Source organism: Papio anubis, chromosome 12, assembly GCF_008728515.1.
Source record: "Papio anubis isolate 15944 chromosome 12, Panubis1.0, whole genome shotgun sequence".
Taxonomy (NCBI): domain Eukaryota; kingdom Metazoa; phylum Chordata; class Mammalia; order Primates; family Cercopithecidae; genus Papio; species Papio anubis.
The window spans coordinates 114,238,254-114,259,645 of record NC_044987.1 but is presented as its reverse complement, the minus strand read 5'-3'; the positions used below and the strand labels follow the sequence as shown (position 1 = coordinate 114,259,645).

At 60.3% G+C, this 21,392-nt stretch overlaps 1 protein-coding gene across 4 annotated transcripts; it reads left to right on the top strand.

Annotated features, from left to right (window-relative positions):
• The first annotated feature begins 57 nt into the window (after positions 1-57).
• CDC42BPG (CDC42 binding protein kinase gamma) lies at positions 58-21,392 on the top strand. 4 transcript variants are annotated; one of them, NM_001169001.1, is given in 37 exon segments: positions 58-217; positions 2,704-2,795; positions 2,876-2,959; positions 3,953-4,048; positions 4,329-4,477; positions 5,004-5,097; positions 5,350-5,550; positions 5,682-5,930; positions 6,415-6,494; positions 7,564-7,661; positions 7,756-7,836; positions 8,038-8,141; positions 8,243-8,422; positions 8,690-8,779; positions 8,921-9,042; positions 9,123-9,195; positions 9,361-9,467; positions 9,551-9,665; positions 9,938-10,086; positions 10,161-10,249; positions 10,539-10,591; positions 10,680-10,778; positions 10,857-10,916; positions 11,178-11,283; positions 11,571-11,704; positions 11,787-11,926; positions 12,021-12,102; positions 12,796-13,012; positions 14,237-14,299; positions 14,423-15,022; positions 16,683-16,780; positions 16,853-16,937; positions 17,066-17,186; positions 17,278-17,395; positions 17,655-17,781; positions 17,897-17,982; positions 20,232-20,288. In NM_001169001.1, coding segments are annotated over 37 exon segments (4,659 nt in total).

The window sequence follows — 21,392 nt, the reverse complement described above, 5'->3', positions numbered from 1 at the left end:
CGGGTGGGCATGCGGGCGGCCAGACTCTAGCCGGGGAGCAAGGCTCCGGCCGCAGCCATGGAGGCGCGGCTGCGCGCGCTGGAGCGGCTGGCGCCGGGCGAGGCCGGCGGCGGCCCGGGGCTCGACGGCCTTCTAGATCTGCTGCTGGCGCTGCACCACGAGCTCAGCAGCGGCCCCCTACGGCGGGAGCGCAGCGTGGCGCAGTTCCTGAGCTGGGGTGAGTGGCGGGGCGGCACGGAGCGGGGGCGGGCCTAGGGATATCCCGCCGAGACCCCCGCGCCCGCAGACTCTCCCGCAGGGATCCGCACCCCCACGGGCTTCCCTCGCAGACTCCCTGCAGTGGCCCTGACGCGTACCACCGGACCCCCGAGGCCCACACACTCGCCTGCACACCTCACCCTCACTCCAGTTGTCACACACGCTCCTTCCCTCTCACAGACCCCGACACATGCACGCACACACGAACTTGTGCCCAGGTGTTGACCGCAGACGCATGTACCCAGTACACCGCCTAGAGTCCTGTACAGAATTCCTTGCTCACAGGCCACACCTGACGCAGGACACACACAGACCCTCATGCGTGTCACCCACTGACACACTGGCTGTCTGTTTCTCATTCCTCTCGGATGCATTGAGACACACAGCTCACGGAGAGACCCAGAGAACGCTGCAGACCACCCCGACCGCACTGTCACTGCAGAACACACAGATCTGTAGGTATCGCACACTTGCAGACCTTCCCCCCAACCAACACACACACCCCCAGCTCCCTGCGTACAAGACCACTGCAGCGTGGACTCAGGCTGCTGGCCAAGCTCCCTGGGGGCTGTGGCCCCAGGGCCGAGGAGGGGGGCCTGGCTGGAGATGCGTCTGTACCTTTCCTGGTACACTCATCTGAGTCATTGGGAGTGGCTGGCCTGGGGTGACCCTGAACCCACTGTGGGCACTGGCGCCAGCTGGAGGGTTCCCTGGTCACACCCTGCCGGGCCATGGGGAAAAGGCATGGGGCCTGGCCAGGGCGGGGTGAGGCAGGTGTTTGCCCAGTGGGCAACTAGCATTCCTGGCACTCCTGAGCTCTGGGCAGGCACAAGGCCTGGGGAAGAGGGGATGCTGCCACCCAGATGTGCCAGGGAGTTGTCCCCTAGCCCCAACCCTTCCATCCAGAGCAAGGCAGTCAGAAGGCCCCTGCCTCTGTGCCTGCCTCCCTGGGATGCCTTCATGCTATGCGTGTCTGCCTGTGTTGTTGTCACCCCCCATGACACCCACACACGTGTGTGTGTTTGCACACACATGTGTGCTCCTCCCTGACTGCCTCCAGCACCTCTGCCTGGGACCCCGGCATGGGGGCCGTCTGTTGACAATCTCCCGAGGTAACTCAAAGGGCCGTGACTCATTCCTCTCCTGCTTGTCTCTACTTGTCCCTGCTCCTGCCCGGAGCCCCCTTGCCCTGTGGGAGGCCAGAGGATTAGGCAGCCTGTCCAGGGGCCTGGATCCTCCTGCCTGTGGGCCTAGGCTTTAGCGCTTGTCTGGCGGGTGGGTCCCTATGGTGCTGGCTTCAACTCCCACAGGGAGGCCCGGGGCTGCTCCTCCCCAGCTCCACACACAGACCTGGGAAAGAGACAATGCATTTCTGTAATGAGGTTTCCACCCCGCCCCCGCTGCGGGCTTCTGCCTGATAAACCTGTGGAGCAGCTCTCTGTCCCACCCACAGACCCGCCCAGCTGGCAGGGAGTTTACCTCCTGGCAGGGGGAAACTGAGGCAGGGCGCCAGACCACAGCTGCCCCCCATCCTGACTGATCACTCCTGCCTCCCTAAGACCCAATTCCTTCCCAAAACCTGTGGCTCATCCAGGTCTGGAAAGGGTCTGGGAGTGGCTGGAGTTGCCCCTCCTGGAGGTATTTGGGATGTGAGGAAAGAGGACATTCTTGACCAGACAAAAGCCTCGTCCAGACAGGGAGGCAGGACTCGGAGTGAGAGAGCCAGTCAGGCCTGGAGGCATCCTGAGCACTCACGCCTTCAGGGGCTAGTGCTGGCACCAGGGAAAGGCATCTTGGTCCTGTTTGTGAATCTCGTGGGCACCTTGGCAGACTGGCATCCATGCCTCCAGACTGAGGGGCCCCACGTGGGAAGCAAAGAGCCTGTCCTCCCTGCCCTAGGGACTGCAGGCCTCACCCCCAGCCAGGTACCTCTGTGCCTACAGGGTCCCCAGACCCAGGCCCACAGCTTCTGAATGGGAGAGAAGCCTCTCTCAGGATGAGGAATGTCACCCGTCCAGTTTCCCAAGACAGGCCCTGGCCTGAATCTGTGAGGGGGCCAAGAACTGCGAGCTGGGGGTAGGAATGGTGTCCCCATGGTCCCCAGGGTGACCTGGCCAAGCAGAGTCAGACTGCAGACTGGACAGGACTACAAGTCCCATCAGCCCCTGGGATGGAGGCTGCCTAGAGTCTGGGGCCAGGGGTCCAGGGAGGTCCAGGAACCATGCAGTCAGCTGAGCCCGGCCTCTGACCTTCCGCACTTCCTGATCGTTCCTGATCGTGGCCGAAGGAGCACCAGCTCCTGCCAACCTCTTGGCCTGAGGCTGTCCCTGGGGAGGTCATCCCTGCCTGGGCTCACAGGAGTGGCAGCTCCTGGCTTGCCTAAGGTGAGATGGGGAATGGAGCCCTCCCTGCATGCACTCTGAGTCCCGCCCTGTGTCCCCTCAGCCAGCCCCTTCGTATCAAAGGTGAAAGAACTGCGTCTGCAGAGAGATGACTTTGAAATCTTGAAGGTGATCGGCCGAGGAGCCTTTGGGGAGGTGAGCAAAGGGCCCGGGATAGGTGGGGAGGAGGTGTTCACACTGGGCTGGGCTCACCTTGGTCCTGCCTGTGGCCTTAGGTCGCCGTGGTGAGGCAGAGGGACACTGGGCAGATTTTTGCCATGAAAATGCTGCACAAGTGGGAGATGCTGAAGAGGGCTGAGGTCAGTGTGGAGTCTGGGGGGCCCTTGGGCACCCTACAAATGGGTGTGGGGGAGGCGTATGCTGCCAGGGCCTGTGGGGCATGGCGGGGGGTGGGCAAGGCTGCAGACCGGGCAAAGGGTGCTACCCTCAGCAGCCACTGATTTGTTACCTTTCTCACAATAAATCCTTTATTTAATTTTTAAATTTTTTTTTTTTTTTTCTTGAGACGGAGTCTCGCTGTGTCCACTAGGCTGGAGTGCAGTGGCTCACTGCAACCTTAGCCTCCCAGTTAAAGGAATTCTCCTGCCTCAGCCTCCCGAGTAGCTGGGACTACAGGCATCTGCCACCATATCCGGCTAATTTTTGTGTTTCTAGTAGAGATGAGGTTTTGCTATGTTGGACAGGCTGGTCTCAAACTGCTGACCTCCGGTGATCCTTCTGCCTCGGCCTTCCAAAGTGCTGGGATTACAGGCGTGAACCACCATGCCCAGCCTACAATAAACTCTTTTTTTTAAGACAGAGTCTCACTTTGTCACCCAGGCTGGAATGCAGTGGCGTGATCTCGGCTCACTGCAACCTCCACCTCCTGGGTTCAAGGGATTCTCATGCCTCAGCCTCCCAAGTAGCAGGGATTACAGGCGTGTGCCACAACGCCCAGCTAAGTTTTTTGTATTTTTAGTAGAGATGGTGTTTCACCATGTTGGCCAGGCTGGTCTCCAACTCTTGATCTCAAGTGATCTGCCTGCCTTGACCTCCCAAAGTGCTGGGATTACAGGCCTAATAAACCCTTTTGAAAGCAACCAGTCATTCCCATTTTCCATATGGGCATGCTGAGGCCCAGAGCCATAGAGCGTGGGCTTGGGCTCAGTCGCAGCCAGACAGGGGACAGTAGAGCTATGACCTCCATCCAAGCTCCCAGACTCACAGAGTCCTTCTCCATCCCCTGAGCTAGGAAGGGGGGCATCTTGGGTTCTGATCCCACCCCACCCCTTACTTCCCCAAACCTGCTGCAGACAGCATGTTTCCGGGAGGAGCGGGATGTGCTTGTGAAAGGGGACAGCCGTTGGGTGACCACTCTGCACTATGCCTTCCAAGACGAGGAATACCTGGTGAGGATACTTGGCGGGGCTAGAGGGGAGCATCCTAGGGACACAGGAGAGGGCCCTTGGGGCCAGGGGCACTGGGCCCAAAGACCCCTCTTGGGACCAAGAGACTCCCACTTCCCACCATCTCCTGGGCTTGCTGCCTCCTGCCTGAGCCCTGGCTGGGAACTGGCCAGCCCAGAGCTGCTGGGAGATGCAGCCCTGCCTTCCCAGAGCCCTGTGGGACAGCAGTGAAGTGGCCGGGTGCGCCCTTTCCCCAGGTTTGTTTCTTGTCCCCCACCTCCAGTACCTTGTGATGGACTACTATGCCGGCGGGGACCTCCTGACGCTGCTGAGCCGCTTTGAGGACCGTCTCCCGCCTGAGCTGGCCCAGTTCTACCTGGCTGAGATGGTGCTGGCCATCCACTCACTGCACCAGCTGGGTTATATCCACAGGTGGGGCTCCAACCGCACTGCCCTGCCCAACCCCTGCCAGCTGTGCTCGGGAGAGCTGATGTTGGCTGAGCACTCACCACATGCCAGGCGCTTTGCTGGGTGCCTCATCCGTGTGCTTCCTTGGAATCAGAGCCCTCTGTGGCAGGGGCTGCTACTGTCCCCGGCCTACAGTTGAGGGGGTCAGAGCTTAGCACAGGGAAACACCTGTCTCAAGGTGACTCGGCTCGCGGGTGGCCAGGCTGTGGTCTGCACTGGGGAAGTCTGACTCCTGCATCCCCTACAGCACACTTTGCCACCTCCAAGGGTTGTCCCCACACATCCTTTCTACAATCTAGCCGTCTTCCTTCTCCTGGCCTGTGGGATCATCTACACACGCACACGTTGCTCATCACATGAGCACCTACACACAGGAATGTGTGTGAGCTGGTGCTGGCACACACACTGTGCATGTGCACCTGGGCATGTACCTAAATGGCCACTTACACGCAGGTCAAGCCCTTCACTCTCCCTGCCTGCCATCCCCCAGGGACGTCAAGCCAGACAATGTCCTGCTGGATGTGAACGGGCACATTCGCCTGGCTGACTTCGGCTCCTGCCTGCGTCTCAACACCAATGGCATGGTAAGGACCCTGCTCTGAAGTGGGGGCAGGGGATACCAGGCAGGCCAAGCTCTCAGGAAAATGGGAGGCCCCAGGCCTAGTGCAGAGGCATCAGGATCCCCAGGGAAGGTGGGTGAGGCCCAGGCCCCAGGTGGGCAGCAGTTCAGCCTGGCGGAGTAGGGGTGACAGGGCCATTGCGAGGGGCTAGCAGCCCCAGCCCCCCAGCCAAGTCCGAAGCCGTCCTCATGGCTTCACCACCACCACCACCCACAGGTGGATTCATCAGTGGCAGTAGGGACGCCGGACTATATCTCCCCTGAGATCCTGCAGGCCATGGAGGAGGGCAAGGGCCACTATGGCCCACAGTGTGACTGGTGGTCGCTTGGAGTCTGCGCCTATGAACTGCTCTTTGGGGAGACGCCCTTCTATGCTGAGTCCTTGGTGGAAACCTACGGCAAGATCATGAACCACGAGGTCTGGACACCAGGCTCTGGGCTTCCAGAGGGAGCAGTGGGCCCCCCCGAGTCTGTGTGGTTGGAAATACCTGCAGGGGAGGCTGAGTTCCTGGACACTTGACCCAGCCTGCCCCCTCCCTTGACCCACAGGACCACCTGCAGTTCCCCCCGGACATGCCTGACGTGCCAGCCAGCGCCCAAGACCTGATCCGCCAGTTGCTGTGTCGCCAGGAGGAGCGGCTGGGCCGTGGTGGGCTGGACGACTTCCGGAACCATCCTTTCTTCGAAGGCGTGGACTGGGAGCGGCTGGCGAGCAGCATAGCCCCCTATATTCCTGAGCTGCGGGGTCCCATGGACACCTCCAACTTTGACGTGGATGACGACACTCTCAACCATCCAGTGAGTGGCAAAGGCTACTGCAGGAGGGGAGCTGCCCTACCCTCTTGTTGGCTGGGGGAACCCTCCCTCTGAAGTCCCCTGGGGTGGGCTGGGGATGAGGCTTTCAGACACCAGGGCTTATGATTTATGGACTCCCAGACTGACCCATTCCAGCTGCCATCCCCTGGCCCAGCCTTTTCCAGCCAAACTGGGGTGGGGCAGCATCTCCCACAGGATCCCCATGCTCGCCTGCACTGAGGTGGGCTGTGTCAAGGCAAGGCCGTCTGACCACAGGCATCATCCTATTAACTAGAATCCATATAAGGAAGAAAACTCCCAGCAGCTCCTAGGAGACTTATGGGAGCTGGGGGTCTGTTTGGGTTGGGCCGTGTTACCCCATCGAGTTCCCACCTGAGCAGGAGGAGGTTGCACCTGGTCCCGGGGGCTCCTGGGGCCTCGGGCCTCGGCCTGTGGACTCTGACTCTCCTTCCCTCTCCCTCTGCAGGGGACCCTGCCACCGCCCTCCCACGGGGCCTTCTCCGGCCACCACTTGCCATTTGTGGGCTTCACCTACACCTCGGGCAGGTGAGGCTAGTCCTCACACACCTGGTGGGAGGCTCAGGGTTGCCTGACCTAGCACACTGGGCACGTAGCCCACTGGGGCCCTGGGAAGGAGGGCAGAAGGGCTCCCCAGTGCCTGCACATGGCAGGTGCTCTAGCCCTCATCCTCGGGGTCCTGGTGAGGCCACACGCAGGTCCCGCGGGGCCCCGTGACCGCACATGGCTCTTATGGTGCCTTCCACGAAGGGCGAGGGTGCGCTGCACCTGGAGCCAGAGGTGTAGGGTTCAAAGGCCGCTACTGGTCCTGGGCCTCATTTGTGGCTCTGTAAAATGGGTGGGATGGACCAGGCACGGTGGCTCATAGCTGTAATCCCAGCACTTTGGGAGGCCGAGGCAGGTGGATCACCTGAGGTCAGGAGTTTGAGACCAGACTGGCCAACGTGGTGAAACCCCGTCTCTACTAAAAATACAAAAATTAGCTGGGTGTGGTGGTAGGCACCTGTAATCCCAGTTACTTGGGAGGCTGAAGCAGGGAGAATCATTTGAACCCGGGAGGCAGAGGTTGCAGTGAGCTGAGATCGTGCCATTGCACTCCAGCCTGGGTGACAGAGCGACACTGTCTCAAAAAAAAAAAAGGGTGGGATGATCTCCACCTATGCCTATTCGAGGGGCTGGCCTGAGACCGCAGTGAGGTCTTGGTGCAGTGTGCTCTGAGGTGGAAGGAAATGGGTCTGAGCCCCACTCCTCGGGGCCAGCCGGGCCACCGTCACCACATCCTGTCCTCGACAGCCTTTGGGAGAGGCCTCGTCACCACCATCTTCTCCTGGGGAAACTGAGGCTAAAATACATTGGGTTCGAAGTGACACAGCTTGTAAGGGCCAGGACGAGGGCTTAAACCTGGGCCTGGGGACTGGGAGCCTGTGCCCTGAAGCCGCTGCCCTGGGCTGCCACCCGTGGAATCAGCCTGGGGTCTCCCAAGGGCAGGGTCTGTTCTGGCTGTTTCACAATGAATGAGTGATTCGATGCAGGAGGATGAAGGAGACTCTGTCGGGTGAGGTTTCTACCAACACGCGTGGCCCCTGTCCCCCCACAGTCACAGTCCTGAGAGCAGCTCTGAGGCCTGGGCTGCCCTGGAGCGGAAGCTCCGGTGTCTGGAGCAGGAGAAGGTGGAGCTGAGCAGGAAGCACCAAGGTACAGGGAGCGGCTGGGCCGGGCCTGGGTGTGCTGGCCCTAGGGGCTGCTGCTGCGAGAGTGGACTCACCTGTGGGTACCACGTCCCCTGCAGAGGCCCTGCATGCCCCCACTGACCATCGGGAGCTGGAGCAGCTACGGAAGGAAGTGCAGACTCTACAGGAGAGGCTGTCAGGTATCCCTTCCACCCACCCCCACCGGGGCTGAGTCCCACCTGGGCTCAGGCCCTGCCCCTGCCCTGGACACGTTGTATGATCCTGGGGGAGCATTTTGCACTCTCTGAGCCTGTGTATGGAAAACAAGCCAAGGAGACTCGCTCCCGGGGTGAGAGGCTGGGGCCGTCAGCACTTGAGGTCTCAGTGACTCTTCCCGGCAGAGCTGCTGAGGGACAAGGCCTCCTTGTCCCAGCTGGATGGGCCCACACCTGGTAGCCCAGGTCAGGACAGTGACCTGCGGCAGGAACTTGACCGGCTTCACCAGGTGAGGGTTGGGTGAGGTGGGTGAGTGGCCCTGGGCTCTGTGGATGGTTCATGCCTGACTTTGGGCCTTGTCCTTCCCCGCTCCCTCCCCTGTCTCCTCAGGAGCTGGCCGAGGGTCGGGCAGGGCTGCAGGCTCAGGAGCAGGAGCTCTGCAAGGCCCAGGGGCAGCAGGACAAGCTGCTTCAGAGGCTGCAGGAGGCCCAGGAGAGAGAGGCGGCCACAGCTATCCAGACCCAGGCCCTGAGCTCCCAGCTGGAGGAAGCCCGGGCTGCCCAGAGGGAGGTGGGTGACCAGGGTGGGAAGGGACAGCATCTGGGCCCTGCCCCCAGTGTGGCTGGAGGGAGCATGGGGAGCTTGGTGGGAGATGCTGCCCCCTAGTTGTAGCTGGCAGAGGCTGGGCCCAGGGGACAGTGGCTGGGATGGGGCAATCTGGGAGTCCATGCCTCCTCACGTCCACTGTGGCTGGCAGAGTCGGGAGTTCGTGGCAAGGTGGGCAGAGGGGCTGCCAAGGGCAGAGTTGGCACTGGCCTGCCTCTGCACCCCTCACAGCTGGAGTCCCAGGTGTCCTCCCTGAGCCGGCAGGTGATGCAGCTGCAGGGACAGTGGGAGCAACGCCTTGAGGAGTCTTCCCAGGCCAAGGTAGTCAAGTCCTCCCGCCTTGGCAAGAGGCACTTCACCACCAGTCTGACCCCACCCAGAGCCTCAGGGCCAGGCCTGTGTCCCGGGCGGGTGGGCCATGGCATCTTGGGTCTCTGCCCTGACCCCCTCCATGTCCCCAAGACCATCCACACAGCCTCTGAGACCAACGGGATGGGACCCCCCGAGAGTGGGCCTCAGGAGGCCCAACTGAGGAAGGAGGTGGCCGCCCTGCGAGAGCAGCTGGAGCAGGCCCACAGCCACAGGTGAGCCAGGCAGCTGGTGGCAGGGAGGGGCCGGACCCGGCCTGGGCGGGGAGTCATGGCCTTGGCCTTCTCCTCCCCAGGCCAAGTGGTAAGGAGGAGGCTCTGTGCCAGCTGCAGGAGGAAAACCGGAGGCTGAGCCGGGAGCAGGAGCGGGTGAGCAGGGGGACGGACGGAGGGCACGACAGATGGACAAGGCAATGGGGAGCCAGTGAGCAGGGTGGACATGGATGGGGCTTGGGGTGCTGCGGTACCTATAGGGAGACAGCAGTCCCAGGACTGCTGGGGCCTGGGGCTGACCTTTCCTCTGGCCGGCCCCAGCTGGAAGCAGAGCTGGCCCAGGAGCAGGAGAGCAAGCAGCGGCTGGAGGGTGAGCGACGGGAGACGGAGAGCAACTGGGAGGCCCAGCTCGCCGACATCCTCAGCTGGTGGGTGCCGGGGGTGGGTCGGGGTGGGGAATGCAGGCGAGACTGAGGGCCCAGCCCATGACCCTGAGCCCCTTCCCAATCAGGGTGAACGATGAGAAGGTCTCAAGAGGCTACCTGCAGGCCCTGGCCACCAAGATGGCAGAGGAGCTGGAGTCGTTGAGGAACGTGGGCACCCAGACGCTCCCTGCCCGGCCACTGGTGAGCCCCAGAGATGCCCTTGGGGGCTGGCTTAGGCAAGTCACTGACCTTCCGTGAGCCTCAGGATCCCTGCTACTGAGGGTCACTACTGGAGGTGGGGACACTGAGCTCATGAGAAATAGTGGCTTCCCTGAGCTCAGCGTGGGTCAGTGGCTGAGCTGGAGCTTTGAGCCTGGCCGGGTGGCATGGGTAGCAGGATGCTCTGGTAGGAGGGGGTCCCTGAGGCAGCCAGGCCTAGAAACCATCTTATACGGGTGCTCCATGGCCACCAGGACCACCAGTGGAAGGCGCGGCGACTGCAGAAAATGGAGGCCTCGGCTAGGCTGGAGCTGCAGTCAGCGCTGGAGGCTGAGATCCGTGCCAAGCAGGGCCTGCAGGAGCGGCTGACGCAGGTGCAGGAGGCCCAGCTGCAGGCTGAGCGGTGAGGCTAGGGGCAGGCGCTGGGGGCCAGGGCCCGCACAGAGGCTGGTGGTGAGCCCTTGCTGTTCTCCCCAGCCGTCTGCAGGAGGCCGAGAAGCAGAGCCAGGCCCTGCAGCAGGAGCTCACCATGTTGCGGGAGGAGCTGCGGGCCCGAGGGCCAGGGGGTGAGTGGCTGCCGACTGCTTGCCCCGGATCCAGGCTCCCCCATGGGCTCCCGCTTGCCAAGGGGTCTCCATGCTGGCCTGGCAGGGTGGTGGAGACAGGAGTCTGTTCCTGGACTCTGCCACTTACTCCATCATCTGTGACCAGCACTTCTTGAGTGCCTGCTCTGCCCAGCCCTGCCCCACGCCTGTGGTCATTTCCCATTTTACTGAGGTGGGAACTGAGGCCCCTCCTGGCCCCTAGTTCCTCAGGCCAGGGACCTCAGGCCGGTGACCTACCCTTTCTTTGCAGACACCAAGCCCTCAAACTCCTTGATTCCCTTCCTGTCCTTCCGGAACTCAGAGGTAAGGACCAGGCTGAGGGGCTTGTTGGGGAGGAGTCCTGGGAGAGGCACAGGGACCTTGACTTTGCTCCTCTCTCTCCCATCCGCAGAAGGATTCTGCCAAGGACCCTGGCATCTCAGGAGAGGCCACAAGGCATGGAGGGGAGCCAGAGCTGAGGCCAGAGGGCCGACGCAGCTTGCGCATGGGGGTGAGGACAGGCGGGTCCATAGTAGGGGGGCTGGGCGCCGCCCCTGCCCATCTCACTTGCTCCCCCGCCCTCCTGCAGGCTGTGTTCCCCAGAGTGCCCACTGCCAACACAGCCTCTACAGAAGCTCTTCCTGCTAAGGTCAGTGCCCAGAGGGAAGCGGGGTGGGGGTACCAAGCAGTTCTGCTAGGCTGAATGGGCCCTGAGGGGACACTCCGTGTGCATCGTAGCCAGCAGGCACAATTGAGGTGGAGGTGGTAGCAATGAACTTGCCTGCTGCCATAGACTGGCTGGGACTCAGAGGTCACTGCCGCCTGGCTCAGCCCTTTGTCTCGCCTGACCCCTCAGGGATGGGGCATGGGGTCTTGGAAGGCCTTGGGTAATGGCTGTCCCCCTCCCCAGCCCGGCTCACACACCCTGCGCCCCCGGAGCTTCCCATCCCCGACCAAGTGTCTCCGCTGTACCTCGCTGATGCTGGGCCTGGGCCGCCAGGGCCTGGGTTGTGATGGTGAGAGTCCCCACCCCACCGCACACCCACCCACTATGCTCCAGCCACAGTCCCAGGTGTGTGGCCCTGGCACACCCAGGCTGTTTCTCCCATCCCAGGGTCACTGGCACCTGCTGGTCAAATTTCCTCCTGCTTAGCTCTGTTCCTTTTCTCACTTGATGAGGAATTGGGGACAGTTCAGGTGCCACTGTGGCTTCAGGGAAGCTGGCTCTGGACATGCCCCAGTCCTGGTTTGGGGCTGTCCCCTCCCAGCCTCACCTCATCCACCTTCTCCACTTTCCCCACAGCCTGCGGCTACTTTTGTCACACAACCTGTGCCCCACAGGCCCCACCCTGCCCCGTGCCCCCTGACCTCCTCCGCACAGCCCTGGGAGTACACCCCGAAACGGGCACAGGCACTGCCTATGAGGGCTTCCTGTCGGTGAGTGGGGGCCGAGGGAGGGGAAGACGGGCATGGGGGGCTGAGGGCCCCTGCAGTCCTCCTATGCTTGCCTTTCCGCCAGGTGCCGCGGCCCTCAGGCGTCCGGCGGGGCTGGCAGCGGGTGTTTGCTGCCCTGAGTGACTCACGCCTGCTGCTGTTTGACGCCCCTGACCCGAGGCTCAGCCCGCCCAGCGGGGCCCTCCTGCAGGTCCTGGATCTGAGGTGGGTGCTGGGCAGTGGCATGGGGTAAGGGACTAGTGGTGAGGGGGGCAGTCAGGAACAGGGAGACCTCTGACCTGTTCTGTGAACCTCCCAGGGACCCCCAGTTCTCGGCTACTCCCGTTCTGGCCTCTGATGTCATCCATGCCCAATCCAGGGACTTGCCACGCATCTTTAGGGTGAGTGCCTGGGATGAGATGGAGCAGCCGCCATCCACCTCCCCATGCTGTTCCCACTCTGGCCACTGTCCGCCCACTCCATACTGCCCTCTTGGGCCAGCCCACAACCACAACATGCTTTCCACGCAAGCATCTGGCCGGGTCTTACCTCATTTCGGATCCACTGTGGCTTCCCGTCGTCTGCGGGGTGCTCCTGACCTAGCCCTTGAGGCCCCAAGGATCTGGCCCTGCAGGCCTCCCCAGCCCTCTCCCTGGCACCTCTCTGCTCTGGCCACACCTTGCTCTCTCCAGTTCTGAGGGTGCCCCGTGCCTGTGTGCACCACATTCTCGGTCCTTCACGTGTGTCTTTGCACAGAATTGCCGGCCCTGCACTGGCGCCCAGCTCCTAAACTTGACTACTCCTGGTTAGTTACTCGTCCCTCAGGCTCCAGCAGAAATGTCTGGTCCCCTGGGAAGTCATCCTTCGCCTCCTGGCCCGAGTTTGGGGCCCTCTGTGTTCCCACTAGGCCTGTCCTTGCCCCATTATGGCGCTGGTCGCAGGGCTCTGGAGTTGTCTGTATGCCTGTCCGGCCTACTCCCTGCTGCTGATAGTGCACGCTAGGCCCCCGGGGCACAGCGGCTGCTGGAGGCAGGAAGGGAGGGAGGACAGATGGCTCTGGCCCACAGCCCTTCAGCTTGGGTCCTTGCCCACAGGTGACGACCTCCCAGCTGGCAGTGCCGCCCACTACGTGCACTGTGCTGCTGCTGGCGGAGAGCGAGGGGGAGCGGGAGCGCTGGCTGCAGGTGCTGGGTGAGCTGCAGCGGCTGCTGCTGGACGCACGGCCAAGACCCCGGCCCGTGTACACACTCAAGGAGGCCTACGACAATGGGCTGCCGCTGCTGCCCCACACGCTCTGTGCTGCCATCCTCGGTGAGCTGGTGGAGGGGACTGGAGGGAGCAGTCCAGGCCTGCAGGAGTGCTGGTGTCTAGGAACAGTCCCAAGGGCCACCGCCACTACCCATTCCCTACAGCCACGAGACACAGACTGCCTTGCACTACATATGTGCTCCAGCCCCCTGTGTGCATGGCTGGGCCCCCAGGTAGCCTGGCTTGTCCCCACTCCATTTCACTGTGCCTCAGTTTCTGCTTTTTCCAAAAGAATCTCAAGCGAGTGGAAGGAACAAAAGCTTTTTTTTTTTTTCATTTTTTTTTTTGAGACAGTCTCGCTCTGTTGCCCAGGCTGGAGTGCAGCAGTACAATCTCAGCTCACTGCAACCTCCGCCTCCCGGATGCAAGCAATTCTCCTGTCTCAGCCTCCACAGTAGCTGGGATTACAGGCATGTGCCACCTTGCCTGGCTACTTTTTGTATTTTTAGTAGAGACGGGGTTTCACAATGTTGGCCAGGCTGGTCTCAAACTCCTAACCTCAGGTGATCCACCTGCCTTGGCCTCCCAAGGTGTTGGGATTACAGGCATGGGCCACCATGCCCAGCTGGAACAAAGGCTTTAAAAAGAGAGAAATGAAGGTTCAGTCCTGGCTGTCTCACTACAAGCTAGGGGACTGGGGGACTGCTGTAGAACACCCAGAGCCTCATAACGTCTCCTGGGTGGAGCTGCCAAGAGCTTCACTTGTGCTCAGCCTTGAACCTGGGGCTCAGCAGGGCTCTTCTGTAACTGAGGCTGGGAAAGAGGCATGAAACAGAGCTCCTCGGCGTCCCCCGGCAGCCGAGGCCCTGAGCCAGCACCCGCTCTCAGGGCGGGAGCCACAGGAGAGGTTGTGTGGGTCCCTGGAGCAGTCAGGAACCAGAGGGGAGGGGTTTTTTTGAGCAAGGGGCTCTGCTGAACCCTCCCCGCTTCCTCGCTTCCTCAGAGCCACTCTGAGAAAGTACCATCGTTGTCCCCAGTTTACATAAGGCGAAACCAAGGCTCTGAGAGGTGACCTGACTTACCTGAAATCCCACAGCTCAAGGTGATGGGCCTCACCCCAACCCCTCTGTCCAGACTGGGAGAGAAGGGTCAGTGAGGCAGGGACAGCGGGATTATCGCCACCCCCATTTCCTCAAGAGAAACAGGCACAGCAGGGCAGGTGGACTGCACACTCTCCGTGTCATTGAGTGGGCTGCTGACCTCTGACCCTCTCCCTCCCTCTACCAGACCAGGATCGACTTGCGCTTGGCACCGAGGAGGGGCTCTTTGTCATCCATCTGCACAGCAATGGTACCCATCAAGGCTGGGCTAGGGTGGGCGTGGGCAGGGGCAGCCCCAGCAGGCCGAGGAGGATGGGGACGGGTCACTCTTCAACCACCTGCCAGTGACCCTCTCCCCTCGCCAACCCTGCAGACATCTTCCAGGTGGGGGAGTGCCGGCGCGTGCAGCAGCTGGCCTTGAGCCCCAGCGCAGGCCTGCTGGTTGTGCTGTGTGGCCGCGGCCCCAGTGTGCGTCTCTTTGCCCTGGCGGAGCTGGAGAACATAGAGGTAGCAGGTGCCAAGATCCCCGAGTCTCGAGGCTGCCAGGCACTGGCAGCTGGAAGCATCCTGCAGGCCCGCACCCCAGTGCTCTGTGTAGCCGTCAAGCGCCAGGTGCTCTGCTACCAGCTGGGCCCGGGCCCTGGGCCCTGGCAGCGCCGTATCCGTGAGCTGCAGGCACCCGCCACTGTGCAGAGCCTGGAGCTGCTGGGCGACCGGCTATGTGTGGGCGCTGCCGGTGGCTTTGCGCTCTACCCGCTGCTCAATGAGGCTGCGCCATTGGCGTTGGGGGCCGGTTTGGTGCCTGAGGAGCTGCCACCATCCCGCGGGGGCCTGGGTGAGGCACTGGGTGCCGTGGAGCTTAGTCTCAGCGAGTTCCTGCTACTCTTCACCACTGCTGGCATCTACGTGGATGGCGCAGGCCGCAAGTCTCGTGGCCATGAGCTGTTGTGGCCAGCAGCGCCCATGGGCTGGGGTAAGGCACCTTCAGTGTGTGGGTGAAGACAAGGTCCCGCCTCAACTCATGAGCCTGGCATTGGAGGCCTTTGGTGCCAGTTTGGATCCTCCAGCCCAACACCACCCTGTCCTGGCCTCCGGCGCTTGCAGGGGACCTTCCTTTTCCACGCTGAGCTCATGCTCCTCTCCTGCCTGGGCCGCTCTCCTTTCGTTTGTATCCAGCAAACTTTTTTTTTTTTTTTTCTTTTGAGACAGGGTCTCCCTCTGTCACCAGGCTGGAGTACGGTGGCACAATCTCGACTCACTGCCACCTCCGCCTCCTGGGGTCAAGTGATCCTCCCACCTCAACCTCCCGAGTAACTGGGGGCACAGGTGTGTGCCACCACGTCTGGCTAATTTTTGTTTTGTTTGAGACAGAGGAGTCTTACTCTGTCACCAGGCTGGAGTGCAGTGGTGTGATCTTGGCTCACTGCAGTCTCCACCTCCCAGGTTCAGGCAGTTCTCCTGCCTCAGCCTCCCTAGTAGCTGAGACTACAGGCACCCGCCACCATACCCAGCTAATTTTTGTATTTTTAGTGGAGACGGGGTCTCACCGTGTTGGCCAGGCTGGTCTCGAACTCCTGACCTCGTGATCTGCCTGCCTTAGCCTCCAAAGTGCTGGGATTACAGGCGTGAGCCACTGCGCCCGGCCTAATTTTTGTATTTTTTCGTAGAGGCAGGGTTTTGCCATATTGCCCAGGCTGGGAGTCTCAAACTCCTGGACTCAAGCAATCCCCCTGCCCAGCCTCCCAAAGTGCTGGGATTACAGGTATGAGCCACCAACCCTGGCCTGTACCTGGCAAACTCTTAACTAGGTCCAGCCCCAGTGTCAGCTCAGGGCCTGGAGCTGGTAGGCACTCCAAAGATGGCCGCTGCAATTGCTGTGGTCACCATTGCCTTCATGCTCCCCGCCCTGCCTCCCCATCATTGGTCCTTTCCTTCTCTTTGCCCCACTACCTCTCCATCCAGACCTTCGTCATGGCTCTCGTCACCTCCACTTCATGACTGGCTTGGTGCACTAGGGTCCCACAGAATGGGCCGGGGCTGGTTTCCTCATCCACATCAAGCACCCAGCCCAGGCTGGCACACTCCAGGGGCGACGGGTTGGGAGGAATGGGTGAAAAAGTGAATGAATGAATGAATGAGGCGGTGGGGCAGTCTGGTGCATGCACAAGTAACTAGCATGATGGGTAAGGGCTGGAAGAGAGGGGCAGAGTGTCCTTGGTGAGCAATGGCTGTCTGGGGCGGGGCCCGCGGGTTGGGTGCTGCATACCACCCAAGCTGCCCAGGGCCAAATCGCAGCTCTCAGGACCAGCTGGGTGACCTGACCTTGACCATCACATGGCTCCAGGGGTTCCATTCCCTCCTCTGGAAATTAGGGGTTATAACAATAGTACCTGCTCGGAGTTGTTAAAAAATTAAGGGAGGAAAAGCATGTCGTGTTTAGAACTGAGCCAGGCATGTGGTGAGTGGTCCAGGGTTATCTCTGATTTGATGTGGAGGCTGGGCAGGGCAACAGGGAGTCTTCAGAGGAAGGACCTTAGCGTGGGGTGTGGTAGTTACTGTGCTGCGGCAGGGGACAGGGTGTTCCCTGTGAAACAGAGGGGGAAACAGCTCAGAGGTGCATGGCGTGCCCGCAGGGTACGCGGCCCCCTACCTGACAGTGTTCAGCGAGAACTCCATCGATGTGTTTGACGTGAGGAGGGCAGAATGGGTGCAGACCGTGCCGCTCAAGAAGGTGAGGGTCCGCCAGAGCCCTGGGGCAGCACCGGGGTGGGGCGTGGCCTGACCTCTGTGCCTGCTGCCTCAGGTGCGGCCCCTCAATCCAGAGGGCTCCCTGTTCCTCTACGGCACCGAGAAGGTCCGCCTGACCTACCTCAGGAACCAGCTGGCAGGTGAGGGAGTTCGCGTGTACGGGTGTGTGCGTTCACCAGTGCGCACGTGTGGCTGTGTGGCCGTGAACGCCAGCTGACTGGGCCCCAGGAACGTGTGAGCACAGCCCAGCTCTCCGCTTCTCCCACAGAGAAGGACGAGTTCGACATCCCGGACCTCACCGACAACAGCCGGCGCCAGCTGTTCCGCACCAAGAGCAAGCGCCGCTTCTTTTTCCGCGTGTCGGAGGAGCAGCAGAAGCAGCAGCGCAGGTGCGCGTGCACGACGCGGGGGTTGAGGCTGGGCGGGGTGAAGGGAGGGTGGAGCTTGGCCACCAACTCCCTACGCCTTCTCCTCCCGCAGGGAGATGCTAAAGGACCCCTTTGTGCGCTCCAAGCTCATCTCACCGCCTACCAACTTCAATCACCTGGTACACGTGGGCCCTGCCAACGGGCGGCCCGGCGCCAGGGACGCGTCCCGGGTTAGTCCTCTGGAGCCAATCACAAGCTACTCTGGTGAGGCTGAGCCAATCACCGGCCTCTGGTGAGCTCTAGCCAATCACAGGCCTCTGTAATTACCTGGGCCCCTGAGGCCTGGGACTTACCCTTCTGCTACCTGGAACTTAAGTACATCCAGGCTGGGGGCCCAGTGGCATTCATTTGTCCTGGTCTGTTGTGCCTTGGGCCTCTTGGCCTCCGTGTGCCTCCTGGTCCCAGCCCCTCCGCACTGTCAACCAACAGGCTCTGGAAGAGAAGGGCCGAGTTTCTCGCGGCTCCTCTGGCCCACAGCGGCCCCACAGCTTCTCCGAGGCGTTGCGGCGCCCAGCCTCCATGGGCAGCGAAGGCCTCGGTGGAGACGCAGACCCCAGTAAGGACAGTCCCTCAGCCTCCAGTGTGCTACCTCCCACCCCAAGTTTACACCCTCTTTGGATTCCTCAAATCTGATCTTGGTATTTTTGTCTCCTCATCTGCTGCTGGAGCAGTGAAGAGGAAACCTTGGACATCCCTGTCCAGCGAGTCTGTGTCCTGCCCCCAGGGATCGCTGAGCCCTGCAACCTCCCTAATGCAGGTGAGCGGGTCCGGGAGGCTTGTCCGTCCCCTATTCAAACGTCAGGCATTTCTCTTTTGTGCTAGGCCTTGCTCAGGGACCTAGGCTAGGGAACAAGCTGAGCCCATCCCTGTCCTCGATTTTCTTACCTGTCTCACCCCACCAGTGGGCACCAGCAGGATCTTGGAGGCAGGCCAGCTTAGGTGGGAATCTTGGCTTTGACTTTTCCAGCTGTGTGGCTCTGGGCAAAGTGCCCAACCTCCCTAATCTTGTCTCACCTGTAAAATGATGTGGTTCCTGGGAGGCCTGGATGAGCTGATAATACCTGCGAAGGGCTCAGCATAGCACCTGGCATGGGGAAGGTGCCACAGAAGGGGAGCTCTTGGGATTCTTTTTTTTTTTTTTTTTTTTTTTTTCAGATGGAGTCTCACTCTTTTCACCCAGGCTGGAGTGCAGTGGCACAGTCTTGGTCACTGCAACCCCCACCTCCCAGGTTCGAGCGATTCTCCTACCTCAGTCTCCCAAGTAGCTGGTATTACAAGCATGCATCACCATGTCGAGCTAATTCTTGTATTTTAAGTGGAGATGGAGTTTCACCATGTTGGCCAGGCTGGTCTCGGACTCCTGACCTCAAGTGATCCACCTGCCTTGGCCTCCCAAAGTGTTGGGATTACTGGCATGAGCCACTGCGCCCGGCCACTCTTAGGATTCTTAACAGAGGCTCAGTCCACAGCAGGGAGTTGGGGGGATCAGAGGAGGGAGCAATCCATTCTGAATGAGGACAGGGGTAAACCTAAGAGAAGCTGGGGAGGTTCCCGTTCCCCCTGCAGCCACACATCCAGCATACACATTTACCCACTGTCTCCAGCACACACGTGCACCCACTCCTGTCACACCAGGCCGCTCGGAGCCCTGGGGCTCACCATGCTCTTCCATGCCTGCAGGCTCTCGCCCCTGCAGTCCCCTCTGTTTTGAATGCCTTGTCCCTATCTTCACCTTCACCAACACCAGACTGCCCTCCAGGTGACCCACCAGTACCATCTTCAAAGGAGCCTTCCTGGCCGCTTGGTCAGGTAGTCATTGCCTCCTTGGGGCTGGTGCCACCTTTGCCACCCCGCTCCCTCCACACCATCCTTGCAGCTGCTGCTGTGCCATGGGTTTCTTCTGGTGCCTGTTCTCCTCCCTTGACTGTGGGCTCCTTGGTGGTGGGGGTCAGGCTTCATTCTTCTGCCCAGAGTGAAGCATGTGTATCGACTAAAGGAAGAATGGAGTGAATGAACATTCACTGGGCACGGTGGCTCACCCCTGTAATCGCAACACTTTGGGAGGCCAAGGCGGGTGGATCACTTGAGGTCAAGAGTTCGAGACCAGCATGGCCAACGTGGTGAAACCGTGTCTCTACTAAAAATACAGAAATTAGCTGGGCCTGGTGGCGCATGCCTGTAATCCCAGCTACTTGGGGGGCCGAGGCAGGAGAATTGCTTGAACCTGGGAGGCGGAGGTTGTAGTGAGCCAAGATCATGCCACTGCACTCCAGCCTGGGTAACAGAGCGAGACTCCGTCTCAAACAAAAAACAAACAAAAGAAAAATTAGCCAGGCATGGTGATGCATGCCTGTCATCCCAGCTACTTGGGAGGCAGAGGCAGGAGAATCACTTGAACCTGGGAGGGAGAGGTTGCAGTGAGCCAAGATCATGCCACTACTGCACTCCAGCCTAGGCGACAGAGCACAACTCTATCTCAGAAAAAAAAAGGCCGGGCGCAGTGGCTCAAGCCTGTAATCCCAGCACTTTGGGAGGCCGATGGCTGGATCACAAGGTCAGGAGATCGAGACCATCCTGGCTAACACGGGGAAACCCCGCCTCTACTAAAAATACAAAAACTAATAGCTGGCTTAGGTGTATGGCTTCTGTAGTCCCAGAAGCTACTCTGGGAGGCTGAGGAGAATGGCGTGGAACCCGGAGTATGGAGCTTGCAGTGAGCTGAGATCCGCCACTGCACTCCAGCCTACATGCATGAGCCAGACTCCATCTCAAAAAAAAAAAAAAAAAAAAAAAAGGACTTTGAATCCATTCAAGGTTAAGCAGGAGTTCTCCAGGTTCTTCCAGTGACCTTTTTACCACCTCCACTCCCCACCTCACATCTGGTTTCCTCCAGGGGCCCTGATACAGTGGGTGATGATACTAAGGGGGCCTCCAGGAGCCACTGGCCCTGTGAGGAAAGAGTCCTCCCTGAGCCTACCCCCCGACTTCCTTTTCTTTCTCCTGCAGGTCTCAGAACGGCCCCGAAGCCTCCCCCTATCCCCTGAATTGGAGAGCTCTCCTTGATGCCCTCTGTTAGGGCCCACCCCAATCCCAGGGCAGAAAGACATGAGGGGAGCGAAGAACTTGAGGAATGCCATACTCCGGCTGGTCCGGGACATGGAAATTCGGACTCAGGGAGGGCCCGGGCTGGGCAATGACTGGAAGGCTTGCCTGGTTTCCCAGGACTTGGGGGTCCTGACTCCCAGTCCTGATTCCCTGCCTTACCTCTCTGTTCCCAGCCCCAGCCTTTCTAAGCCATTGGGAATAGAATGGATCCTTTTGTCCTGGTGTCCAGGGGTGATTGTGCCAAAGCTCTTGTGTCCAGTGCCAAGCCCCCAGAGGCTTGTAAGAGTTGGGATGAGGGATGGAGAGGGACTGGGTCTCTGGGAACAGGTTGGGGGTCTTATCTGTGGACTGTCTGACTCCCAGCTGAGGCCAAGATGGGGCATGTCCCGGTCTCTGCTCAGCATATGGGTGAGAAAAACAGACTGTGATCCAGAGGAAGGGAAGATAGAGAAGGAGAGAAAGGATGTAGGCAAAGGAGGTGAGAGACAGGATAGGAGGAAGGAAGTGGAGGAGGAGGTGATAGGAATTGGAAGTAGGTAGAAGCCGTGTAGAGGAAGAGGGGAGAGGGACGGAGGAGAAGCGATGAAGAGGAGGAAGACAAAAAGAGAGGTGGAAGAGAGGGAGTCTGGAGAACAAAGGGTCCTTTCTCTGGGGAGGGGTGCGGTGGGCGGGGCTGACGCTGTCAGCCAATCCTCCCATCGGGGAAGAGAATCCTGGACAGGGATGGGATGGGGAGGGTATTTATAAGGGCTTTTTGGTGGGAGATGGGTACCCAGTGGGGGCCACTGGAGGGTCTCCCAGCACACTCTGGCCCTTCCCAGAAATGGGGGCCCTTTTTCTCGAAGCTTCAACCAGTTGTGTATTAGGGGAACCTAGGGGGCATTTTACTATTGATCACAGTCATTATATTGTTATTATATTACTATTTTTATTAAACCTCCCCCGACTGAAGTGTGGGGGGCAAAATAAGTATTTATCTCCTCAAATGCCACATTCCCAGGAGGGACAGACCCTGATGCTCTGTGAGGCAGCAAGAAACCAATAAAGACAGCTTTGTAAGCT

What these genes read in the sequence shown, in the direction of transcription:
- CDC42BPG (XM_009185694.4), top strand. Translation starts at nt 449, where the DNA reads ATGCACGCACACACGAACTTGTGCCCAGGTGTTGACCGCAGACGCATG. An exon ending in GCCCAGCTGCAGGCTGAGCG is followed by an intron (nt 10,087 to 10,160) that starts GTGAGGCTAGGG and finishes TGTTCTCCCCAG; the next exon opens with CCGTCTGCAGGAGGCCGAGA. An exon ending in CATCCATCTGCACAGCAATG is followed by an intron (nt 14,300 to 14,422) that starts GTACCCATCAAG and finishes CCAACCCTGCAG; the next exon opens with ACATCTTCCAGGTGGGGGAG.